This window comes from Tasmannia lanceolata, unplaced genomic scaffold, assembly GCF_043159265.1.
Source record: "Tasmannia lanceolata isolate RefF3 unplaced genomic scaffold, GAP_Taslan_0.1 ptg000018l, whole genome shotgun sequence".
NCBI classification, from domain to species: Eukaryota; Viridiplantae; Streptophyta; class Magnoliopsida; order Canellales; family Winteraceae; genus Tasmannia; species Tasmannia lanceolata.
In genome coordinates this window covers 5,100,020-5,112,710 of record NW_027518695.1, presented here as the reverse complement: position 1 = coordinate 5,112,710, position 12,691 = coordinate 5,100,020, and the positions used below count along the sequence as shown (strand labels likewise).

General features: G+C 40.3%; 1 protein-coding gene across 1 annotated transcript; it reads right to left on the bottom strand.

Moving 5' to 3' along the window:
- Positions 1-635: 635 nt before the first annotated feature.
- Positions 636-6,016, bottom strand: LOC143850827 (very-long-chain aldehyde decarbonylase CER3-like). The gene is made up of 11 exons (XM_077360089.1): positions 5,733-6,016; positions 5,361-5,581; positions 5,012-5,244; positions 4,577-4,796; positions 3,860-3,981; positions 3,328-3,584; positions 3,117-3,224; positions 1,749-1,955; positions 1,403-1,513; positions 1,127-1,300; positions 636-1,021 (listed from the first exon to the last, which is right to left on the bottom strand). The coding sequence occupies exons 1-11, from the start codon at positions 5,781-5,783 to the stop codon at positions 866-868; spliced, it is 1,860 nt and encodes a 619-aa protein (XP_077216204.1). The 5' UTR covers positions 5,784-6,016; the 3' UTR covers positions 636-865.
- Positions 6,017-12,691: the final 6,675 nt, after the last annotated feature.

Below are 12,691 nucleotides of genomic sequence, written 5' to 3'. Positions count from 1 at the left end.
TTCTTGTTTTGGAAACCCAGGTCCGGCAGGGGTGGGAGGCCTTCGTCGTGATGAGTTTGGTGAGATACTTTGGGCTTTTTCTGGCCCTATTGGTGTGTGTGATTCTTCGGAGGCGGAAGTCAAAGCGGCCTATTTTGGGATCAAGAAGTTGAGTAAGGAAGTCTTGGACCATATTATTGTTGAAGGGGATTCATTGAATGTGATTCGGTGGTTGAATGGTGGAGTAGCTCCTCCTTGGAGATTTTTGGCATTATTTGATGAAATTGAGGATTTTGTTGCGGGTTCGGCTATTGTCTTTAAACACGTTTGGAGGTCGGCAAACAAAAAGGCGAATGTGTTAGCCAAGCAGGGTGTTGGGGGAGAGAGTATTCTCTGGTTCGATCATCTTCCCCCGTAGTTTAATATTGTAATTTTTATTGTTTTTTCTCCTTCTTTCCTGTATCTTTCTTGTTTTTGTTCTCTGGGTTGCCCCTTCTCGGGTGCTCACTTTTCATTTTATACAAATTGCTATTTCAAAAAAAAGAAAAGGGAATGGATGTGGAAGGGCTTATAAATAACAGCTGCCTTTTAAGGGAGAGTTCTACCCTAGTCCCAACTGTGAACACGCGCGCACTCACAAATTATCACAAGCAAAATACAAACGAAAGGGTCTTAGGTTTCTTATTTCTGTAACAAACTTTATACTTTTAACGAAGTATCTAGAGTAAATCATGCACTACAAATTCATAACAGACGTTGTTGTCTGTGCACAGCATAAAACCCATGAGAGCTTCTTCTCTATGAGCTTGGTTTTATTCATGAATCCCAACTGTAGACACCAATGTGAATAACCGAGAGAAAGAGTCAGTTGATTCCTTTGAAGCTTTCAAACCGGTGTTAAACCATACTTTAAGGCACTTTTCCACAGCAAATCGATTTTATCCACGTCAATTGCGCCGACCTCGTGGTGGGTCCAACCTTCTAGCATATGAACCACTCCTCCAGCGTGACACGCATGAACCACTCCCCTTGGCATAGTGTACTATCAAATATCCAAGTGAAACAGAGGAATTTAAGTGAGATATATAGTAATTCAATTTTGTAAGATGATTATGGACATATGTTGTAACTAAAAAACGTGTCCTACCTCACATGATCCGAGCCCTTCAACTTCTCTGGGTAACCTCATCCCAGCGAGATCTCCGTACGTGCAGTCTCTCCTGAAGGACAAGATGGGCGGCACTACAAATTGGTGGAAATGAGTTCCTCTCGGGGCCCACTTCTGCTCCTTTGGGTAAAGCCACTTACCGACTATCCATGTCTGCATTACGAGAAGTTAAAATAAAAAAATTTGAAGTAGTTTTAGATCAAGATTAATTGAATCTTAATATAAGCTAAGCTAAGATGCTCCTTGAATTGCTACCTTGCAATTTTGCGCGGTTTCATATTTAGTCACTTGGACTAGGTATTGCTGGAATTCAATGGGGGCTTCTGATTGAATCGCTTGAAATCGCTCCTTTGATAGAGTTAGCATCTGCCATGACCATCTTGTTAGTTTACCAAATTCAATTATGTAATTATAATAAGCAATTTCTTCACTAGAATGACCGCGTGTATAAATCATACACTTTGGTTTTGTGAATGAACAAAAGGTGATTGAATGAAGGGGAGATGATGGTTTATAGTTAGTTCGCTAATCAATCATCTAATGAATATACCAATAATTTTTTAGGGAATAATAAACAGAAATGAAGGTAGTGAGGAATTACCATGACCCTAATGTTCTTTCGACAAAGATAAAGGGCAATGGCCCTTCCTAGCTTGGAAGTGGCCCCAGTTAAGAAGACCTCCTTCACATTCATTGGGATCTCATTGAGAATTACTGCAGCTGTTAAGGTGTTCCCATGAACCACTCGCACTCTCAGATTAGGATGATTCTTCACAAAAAGTGTCCCGCCTCCGTTAAGTGCCTCGTTCTGTAATCAGGATCAAGTCACATTCATTTTTAAAATTTAATGTAATATAGAGCGAATTCTGCTCTCAGTACTCAATAGTATAAACTTTCATGGCCTAGCTATTTGATTTTTGCAGGAAAAGAAAGTTCAAGAAAAAAAAAAACCCACGAGACTCTTGTGCCTATTTAAACAGGGTTTTTTTTTTTTGCGAAAGAGTCTTCTGCTTCCTTTGAAAAAACAGTCTTGGAGAATTTTGTGACAAAAATATCCATGGTAGATTGTGCTCACAAAAGACCAAAATGTTTAATAAGTGAAATAGATGAAAATAATCTTGTAAAAAACCAAAATACCCGTGATGCTCAGTGCTATGTTTTGATAGGTTGGGTCCCACCAACTCTATTCAAACCCATGCATTGGATGGGCCCCACCATTTTGACTCATGTTTTGATGGGCTAAGTCCCACGATCTCCACACGAGGCCATGTGTAAGGTGGAGCCCACAATTTTACATATCTATGTTTTGATTGGATGGGCTCATTTTATACACCAGTGCATAAGAAAGCTAGTGTATATAGAAATGATATTCACATACCCTTGACTCAAAACTTCTTTACTGTAGGGAAGCTAGGATTAAACGTACGACCTCTGCGTTGAAAAACAAAGCCTTGACATTGGAGCTGAAGGGTCAGTCCCTATTTTATTCAAAACTTATTAGTGACGGCCGTGGGTACGTTGGTCTTTTTATAAGGTAATTTTTTCACATATATGGATATTTTGGTCTATTTCAATAGTCAAAAAATTCACCATGGGTATTTGGTCACAAATTGATGAGAGGATGGCCTAATTTTCAAAATTCACTCAACCTGATGACTCTATTTTGCAAAGGGATTCCGTAGCTGGTCTGTCACATGTCAGACCATACGAGGCTTTCATGAGGTGGGTGGTCTGACATGCGAAATGCCTTTTGCAATGGAGCTAGCAATTCCCTTTTGGAAATTTTCAAACTAGAACTCTTTTTGCAAATAAAGTGAAGTAGAAGACTTCTTTGGCAAACCCCTTTCAAAGTATTATAATACCAAAGAAAGAGATCCAGGGACACTTTTTTTTTCATTTATCTCCGTTTTTAATGGCGTCACTCCAACGTAGGTCAAAATCAAGAGAGGAGAACGAAGAAAAACCCAACCTTATTTAATGCTGCAAGACTAATAACCTTGACACCCATTCTGTCCGCTCTTAGAATTGCCTGTTCGATCTGGTAATTAATTCCATCAGCTGCAAAAGGTAAGAAATACTGCAAAGATAGCAAACAACAAAATGAAGGTCAAAAGCTAATCCTTCACGTCTTTCCTCCAAATTTGAAAAGTCTAAACTTGAAAAAGATACTCAAAGCCAACCTGAAAACCGAATCTAGGAACCACCCAAGTCTGGTGCATTTTGCCTCTGATCATGTAGAAGGAATGCAAGAAAGTCTTGGATGAAGCCCACATGACTAGCATGACAAGGAAGGCTACGGGCATCAAGGGCAACAAGAAGAACCGCATTGCGAAGGGCAATGAGCTAAAGGAGCGCAGGACGAAAGGCGCATGAACTGATGATGTCATGTCGACGACATGTGCAAGGAAAACAAAGTCGGGCGCTCCTTCATTTACCCCTGCATTTATATTTGTATGTTCAATTATAAGTCGATTGTAATTTGATCAGATCATCTCGGCCCCGCTGCGACCGAGATGATCAGAACAAAGAAACTGAAAAGAAAGAACAAAATACACAAATTTCTAATCATTCAACATAAAATTGAATTTTTTTTTTTTGAATAGCAACATAAATATGAAAGATACATATACATACACACGCACACATATATGTGTATGTGTGTGTGTATTGATTCTGGCAAATCGACAGTGTTTAGGGTTCCTTCATATGCACCTGAACTTGTCTCCTTGTGCAGCTTCCATGACTTTTCATTCATTGTGTTTCCCAACTTGTCGTAGAGAGGCATAAAGAGGCAGAAATTTGTGTTCATATCCGTGTGGTGTAGGCTATGGTATCTGCATACTCCACCAAAAGAGAAAATACGTTACTCACCCAAAAAATAGAAGAGAAAATACGTTACACAATTTGGGTGAAAGCGAGCTCCTTTACGAGAAGTTGTAGGAAGAGAAGGTTGGAGAAAAGTTAATAGCAAAGAGGAAAGGGACTGATGGATTTGTTGTGAAACCACCAGTTACTCCAAAAGCTTAAGCTGTTGGAGAAAGGTGTTTTTAATCTTTTATACTTTAACACTCCCCTCACGTGTGGTCCCTCGGTTGGCCTACACGTGGCACATGTGGCCCTTCTTTTTGGGTTTGGCCATCACATGTGGAGTTTTGCTATTCGGGAGGTTTGAACTCAGGACCTTTGCTCTGATACCATGTGAAAATACCAGTTACTGTCAGATTTAATATGATATTCTCTAATGTTTGTATCCTCCGGTATGAGGGTCAATATTTATTTAAGAAAATGCAGTATTGGACGTGGGTTTTCGGTTTTCATCATCTAGAAGTTGGAAACATCAATAACAAAGTTCACACTATTAGCCCCCAACCAGTCTCTAGATTCTGCATGTATACAAGTGGGTTTAAGTGTGTATGAATATTAACTTACGTTGACGTGTAGATAAGATATTTAATGAAGGGGAAAGAGTGGAAAAGCCCATGCGGAAGCACTTCTACATTGCTATGGCCCATGCTTCTCAAAAAATCAAAGATGAGGAAATAACTATAGATCATGAATATGGATCCAGATCCCACCAAAGTAGCTCCCAGTGTAGGGATTCCTATGATCACACTCAAGATAAGGTGCTCCAAAAGTGTTCCATTCCCAGCTGCACCAACAAAATGAAGAAGGATTGAGTAACAAAAAATTTAAGATTTACTGACCAGTAATAAATCTAACCAAAATGGGGAAAAAACAAGGAGGGGGATCAAATGGAAAAATTGGTTTTTATTTGTGTTGAAGTAAATATAAATGATTGAATAACACCAACTCTAACAGCTTAAGCTTTTGTAGTAACTGGTTGTTTCACAATTTGCTTTGTACCAGTGTAGGCCTGAGGCACCGCAGAGGAATGATGGAGTGAATGGTAATGGGTAAATAAATAGCCCTCATGTAAACGCTTGTGTATCCAATAATACAGAGGCTCTGAAATTCCCACGTGGAGGAGCAATGCAAAGATGCATCCTCTCCAGTTCCAAAGGGGAAGATTTCCAAGGATTGGAAAGCTGTAACATGCCAATGCTGCCATGAGAGCTTGAAGGATCAAGAAATTGTCCCTGCCCAAAAAGAAAACGAAAATGATACAATCCCATCAATTTAATGGAAACCCATTTAGATTAGCTTCTTTGATTGATTAAAAGAAAGGAAGAAGGATAAAATCAAATGAAATTACCAGTCCCATTCCTTGTCTATTTGCTTGAAATCCACACCCTGTTTTAGAACTCTTTTGTTCCTTGTAAGGAATAACATGTTGCTGTAAGAGGTCCACATCTGATAAATGAGGCCTCTAAGCCCAAATAGGATAAGAATATATAAGCACCAGCTATCTGTTTTGCCATCTTCATAGAGCCATAAATAAAGAACCTTTGCAAGAAGAGGTCCATAGAGCAAATACTACACAAAAGGAAAAGAGCATATCTAATCAGACATGAAAGAAAGGTAACTACGTATAATAAGATCATTAACAAAGAAGAATCAGTGAATGAAAATGGAGAAATGATTTTAGGAATAATTTTATTTCTTTTGTGATATGATATTGCCATACCTTGAAGCTACCCAAGTTCTCCCAAGGCCAAGCTGATAAGGGAGCACCCATATTAATTTCCCTGGAAACTTGGAAAGTGAGATCTTCTTTTCTTCCTGGACTTGTCTTTATGCAACTAGGAGTTGCACACCTCCCTAAATAACATTCCAAAGAAAGATGAAGGGTCCTTTACACAGAATTTTTTATTTTAAAGAAGCACTAATTGAAGAAAAGACAGAATAAAAGAGTCTACTTGTTCAAACTCTCTTGCTTTCACAGTGTACCCCATTCCTAACTTCAAACCCCTACTTAAAGCTCTCCCAGACTTCTACCAACCCAAAACAGTTACACCTTTAATCAATTCTTTTTGACCATATCCTTTTCGTTGTTTTGGCTGATTTCAAATCACAAGTTTGCCAACCTAATACGTATCACCTTGACGCATTGGACACGTGCTTATTTTCAGCTGGTAGCATATGAAAAATTAATGTTATGGAGACAGAGGGGGGGTGGGGGTTGGTTATTGACAGGGTTTGTGGAACATGTGGGGTTCGACTAGAGCCGTGTTGGAGTTCTCTCTTATGAGAGTTCATGTGACGGACATTGTAACTTAAAAAGGTCTTAGGGTTAGTTCATGCATATGTTTTAAATTAAGTTTGGCATTCTCCGCCCACGCTATGCATGGATGTAAAATAGTGGACCCCGAATAAGGGTGGTCCTATGTTTTGATTAGAGCATCCTTGCCACACCATCAAAATCTCCACCAAACCATGCATCGGGTGGGCCAGACATTTTACCTTATGTTTTGACGGGGTGGGTCCCAAGATCTCCACCGAACCATGCATATGTAGAGTGGGGCCCACGATTTTGAACCTTACGTTTTGATGGGGTGGGGCGCCACCATTTTGCTCCATATGTATAGCATGTTGGGGCCACCATTTTACGCCTCATGTTTTGATGGGGTGGTAGTGTAAGGGCATATGAAAACACGGAGTGGTAATGTAGATGCATATGACCAATGGATGGTCCACTCCAAGAGTGCTGTCAAGCATCTCCAAATTTAGGTTCCTACGTTACCAATTAATTAGTTTGTTTGTTGCCTCTTAGACTAATATTGTTTCCCAATTATGGGTTAAAGATAGCAAGTTGGGGCCACCATTTTACACCTCATGGAAAACACGGAGTGGTAATGTAGATGCATATGACCACCAGGCCCACATGGCATGGATGGTCCACCCCAAGAGGACCATCAAGCATCTCCAAATTTAAGTTCCTACGTTACCAATTAATTAGTTTGTTTGTTGCCTTCTTAGACTTACATTGTTTCCCAATTATGTGCTAAAGATAGCATGTTGGGGCCACCATTTTACACCTCATGTTTTGACGGGGTGGTAATGTAGGGGTATATGAAAACATGGGCCGGTAATGTAGGTGCATATGACCCCCTGATCCAGGCCCACCTGGCATATATGGATGGTCCACCCCAAGTGGGCCAACAAGGTTCCTACGTTTCCAATCAATTAGTATGTTGCATTCTTAGACTTTCTTATATTGTGTCCCAATTACGTGTTAAAGATACAACTCAACTCAACTAAGCCTTTGTCCCAAACTAGTTGGGGTCGGCTACGTGTTAAAGATAGAAACACCAAATTTATTAGTATCTTTAGCACATGTTGACATGCCTAATATTACTTTCTTAGATTTTAGCAATGTTTAAAAATGCAGATGTGATGCAGAACGTGGCCAAGAAAAATTCTTGTCGACTCAGCGTGGATATGACCAAGAACGCGGTTGATGCGGTCATAACTCGGGAGATTCAAAGGAGTTTATTAGCTCTATAGGGCAAAACAGGGAATGCGGATGTGGTGCAATGCGGAATGCCGACAAGGTAAAAAGGAGTCGACTCGGGCGAGTTCCTTGTCGAGTCAAGAAGTTTTTAAACACTGGATTTTAGTAAGTGTCCTAATTTGTGCTCTAACATGTGTTTAAATATACGATAGTTTCCCTTAAAAGAACACATAAGCAAGGTTTAAAATTTCGGTTTCGGTACCGGTTTCGGACCCTGAAATTTCGGTCGAAATCTGGTACAAAATCGGAAACCAATATTTTATTCAATATTAAATTTTGGTTGAAATTTCAGTGAAATATTAAATTAATATTTAAAAAAAAACAAATTTCTTGGGTCAAATTTCGGAAAAACCGAAATTTCGACCGAAATTCAGAAATTTCGGCCGAGATAAATGACCGTTTATGTTTTGATCGATTTCGGTGTCGATCGTCCGAAATTTTGGATTTCGGTCGAAATTTTGGATTTCGGTCGAAATTTAAAACCATTCACACAAGTACCTTTATAATGAGTTTTTATATGGTGCACAAGCGTACAGTGTGATTGCTGTTGGAACAAATATCAAGGATGGTACTTCCATCGTACCATCTATATGGGACTTGACGGCCGGGCACCATATAATTTTTCCATGTATAAGAAGAATACATAAGCGTCATTGAATAAAAAGAAGATATACCTTTATAATTGAGGGTTGGTAGCAAAACGGGATCCCGTTCTGGAAAAGGAAAACAGGTCCTCTATCGTGAAACGTGCTCAAGGAAACAAAAATGAGAGCACGTATTCCCAAAAATACAAAAAATGTATGAGAATGGTCAAATCGTTGTCTTTTTCTGTTGTTTTCTATACCGGATCTTGTCTATGTGTTTTCCTTTAAAAGAGTTATGCCATTCAAGCATGAGGAAAACCCTAAAGCTTCTCAAGTTGAGGGGCACTGTCTAAAGCAAAAGGTATCCCTTGATGAATCCAAAAAGAAAAAGAAATATGAAGGTGTAGGGACCCAAGTAGAACTCACCCTCAAAAGCAAGCAGTTGAGGGGAGGGTGCTCATTCCCTAATAAGCCCTTCCACATCCCTCAAATTTTCTGATGTGGGATCCTTGCTTTTGCATGGAAACCCCAACAATCTCCCCCTCCACGCTAAAGCAATGTGGACAATCTCGCCCCTCCATACGGTGGCAACGTGGGAACTACGAGATCTTCTTCGAGGGAATTTCACCTTCCTCGGAGGCACACCGGGGTTACCGAGATCTTCCCCAAGGGACAATTTCCACCCTCGGAGGCAAATCGGGGTTATCACGCCCAGAGCTCTAATACTATTTGTAGGGAATTTAACCGAGTAGAACTCACCCTCAAAAGCTAGCCATTGAGGGGACGGTGCCCATTCCCTTGTAAGCCCGTCCACATCCCTCAAATTTTCTGATGTGGGATCCTTGTTTTTGCGTGGAACCCCCAACAGAAGGAATAAAATAGGAAGCTTATTACGGCTAATGCTAAGTACCAGGCCGAAAAGGACAAATGTCAGCGTGTCAATGTCTTTGAGGGTAGGGACGGTCAGTTGGTTTTCTTGAGGAAGGAGTGATTTTTGGTTGGTACATATCACAAGCTCAAGCAAAAAAGGTAGGGCCTTAGAAGAATCTAAAAAAAGAGTCAATGATAAGGTGTATATCATGGATTTACTGAGTGAATGTGGGGTATCCAAGATTTTTAATGTTTCAGACCCAATGCGGGTGCTTAAGAGGGAAGAAGAAGAGAAATTAGGAATCAAGAACATAACTTAGAGAAGAAGAAGAAAATGGGAGCAAAGCTCAACCCAATTGATATTCCATCAATTACATAAGTTAATCAACATCCAAAATCCCCTCTAAAGATGGTTTCTAACTCTTTAAATAAAATAAAACCAAGGCAAATTCTTTCAAGCTCCTTCACTAGCTAGCTTAGGGACTAACATAACATTAATTGCATTGGAACTCACTAACTTTGAGTGTTTTGGGAACCCACAGACACAGTCTACTAAAACTGCCATAACTTTCTGTCCTCTTGTCCAATTTTCAAGCACAAATATTTGTTGGAAAGATCTCAAAGAGACCTACAACTTTGTAGTTTACCACCTTCCATGATTCTTCCATTTAGAAGCTTAAAAATCAAGTTCAAAATGGGCCAGCAACATTAATAAGGGACTGCACCTTGGAACTCCACCAAAACCACCTACGCATGACAGGCTCTAATACCAGATAATGCGGGTGCTTAAGAGGGAAGAAGAAGAGAAATTAGGAATCAAGAACACAACTTAGAGAAGAAGAGAATGGGAGCAAAGCTTAGCCCAATTGATATTCCATCAATTACATAAGTTAATCAACATCTAAAATCCCCTTTAAAGATGTTTCTAACTCTTTAAATAAAAGAAAACCAAAGCAAATTCGTTCAAGCTCCTGCACTAGTTAGCTTATGGACTAACATAACATTAATTGCATTAGAACTCACTAACTTTGACTGTTTTGGGAACCCACAGACACAGTCCACTAAAACTGTCATAACTTTCTACCCTCTTGTTCAATTTTCGAGCATAAATACTCGTTGGAAAGATCTCAAAGAGACCTACAACTTTGTAGTTTACTAATTTCCATAATTATGCCATTTAGAGGTCTAAAAAAGAGGTTCAAAAAAGAGCCAGCAACATTACTGCAGGAATGCACCTTGGAAGTCCACCAAAACCACATAGGCATGACATGGCTGCCATGTTGGCTCTGCATCAAGACCTCTTTGAGTTTCATGACACACTTTTGGGAGGTGTTATGACGTCATCATCAATGAACTCTAGGCCGAGTTCTCTTCAAGTGGAGCAGACTAGCGTATCCCACAAGGCATACATGATATGGATGTTTGTTGTATAAAAGCATAACATTTGGTTGAAGAGATCCCACCACAAACACAGCCTGCAAGCAGTAGTTTGAAGAGTCATTGCATATCTCAATTATTGTTTGGTTGTGTTTGTGGTGGGACCTCTTCAACGGAATGTTGTGTTTCTATATGTTGCACGTCTCTAGGAAAATCTAAAGTGATGCAACATGTCTCTAATATGCAACTCGTTTTGCTTTGTAAAAGTCTTAGTATTTGTCATTTAGTGTTAGGATTTACGCAGGTTTAGATAATTGAGTCAAAATAGAGTTAAAAGGGTGAATTCAATAAGATTAGGTAGTCGAGTGTTAGTAGGAAAAGGGGTTGTGAGCGTCTTATAAAACCCATCAAAGGGGTGTTTGGACAATTGACTTTGTTTTGGCTCAACTAAAAAAACTTTCGTTTAGCGCTGTTTTATTGTGCCTTTCAGTGGGTTTTCCCGTGTTGTTTCGGAGGCTACGTGGTTGTCCTCCTCTTGCTTTGCACTAATATATTTCATTAATTTCATCTTTCGGCCTGACCCGGGCCGTTTTTCCAGCTTAAAAAAAGGGTAGAATTCTTGATATATAAGTGCATTAGATACACAACTAAATCTTTGCTACCACTCTAATCTTGATCATCACTTAGTAGGAGATGACCAACCGAGCAGGTCTTGAGCAATTAGTGGGTACCAGAAAAGGCATTTCCTTGTTTTTTTGGGTTGGTAAGCTGGGATTGAACCTCAGACCTCCAAGTCGAAGGAGTAAGGACAAAGCCTTGACCATTGAGCTAGAGGCTCAATCCCAACGCATTTGCTTGCTGATTATGCCACACAAGGCATTTTTATTTTGAAAACCACCGAGTAAAATGGAGGGGAAGCAGTGATCAGCAAACAAGAAATAAGACGGCAAGCACTCCAAGTGCCTCATCGTTAGTGACCCTCGTAGTCATCCTTTTTCTAATATTATTACAACGACCAGAGCCATGTGGACGAGAGAGTGAGAGTACAATATCATGGGAAATGATATTTCCACCCCTTTTGTTTGCCTTTTCTTAAAGAAATACTAGCGGGTTTGGCAAACATGAAAAATTATTCTACGAAATAGTCGTGGGCCGTATTGTGAATGAGGAGCTGAGGAGGAGGGACGGGGAGAATTGGGAGGGCTGGGTGAAGAGAAATCCGTAAAAACTAGGAAAAAAAATACCCTACTAATACTTCAAATTGGGTTTTCTTTTTCCTGACTTTCAGGGGCTTTTCAAGCTCCCCTCACTCCCACCCTCTCAAGTAGACCTTGCAAACAGGCAGGTTGATTTGGGTTACCCGCGGGTCATGCGGGTGCAGGTCAAACGGGGTGCAGGTCAAACGGTTTGCATAAAAAATGACCCGCATCCCTAGGGGTCTCCACTTAGGTGACCAGTACCCACTGCGGGTGGGTTGGGTCAATCCTCGGGTAACCCGCAATTTTTTGCCAAAGAGTTTTTTTTTTGGCTGTGATAAATTCACCCCCTAATTTTAAAAATGGACGGTACATCCCACACCATAGGATGATCCAAATTGTCCATTTGATGGGCCACAACGTAAATAGGTTGTGCCCCAAAAATCATTTCCATAGGATGATCCCAACCGTCTGATCTATAGAAGTTTCCATAATGTGAGTCCCTCTTTAGATCGGAGGGTTAGAATCGTCCTATGGTAATGATTTTTTGAGCATGACCTATTTACGTTGCGGCCCATCAAATGGGCGGTTTGGATCATCCTATGGTGTGGGTTGTACCGTCCATTTTGAAAAATAGGGTGTATTCAATTTAATTCCACTATTCCAGCCACTAAAACCAAAAAAAAGAAAAGAACAGAAAAGAAAAATAGAATTGCGGGTACCCGCGGGTTCACCCGACCCAAGCCTTGTTTTAGCGGGGTTGAGTGACCCGCGGGTCAATTTTGACGGTTCACTCAAATGTCAATATGTACCCGCAAATTTGCGGGTGGGTTGGATCGACCCCGGGCACGGGTCGATTTTGCCAGGTCTACTCTCAAGCCTATCCCTCTTTGCCCTTTTCTGCTCATCACCCACTAATAGTCCATGAAATATTTTTCATGGGTGCCCAACAAGCCCTAAGTCATCGTTTCTTTTCAATCTAAAATGGACGTAAAACAAATTTTACACCCTGGAAATTGACACCAAGCATTACAAATTTTGGTGAGATTCTCTTCCAACGTTCCACCTTTTTCCGCTAAGTCTTGCATAAGACATTGTTTCCCTT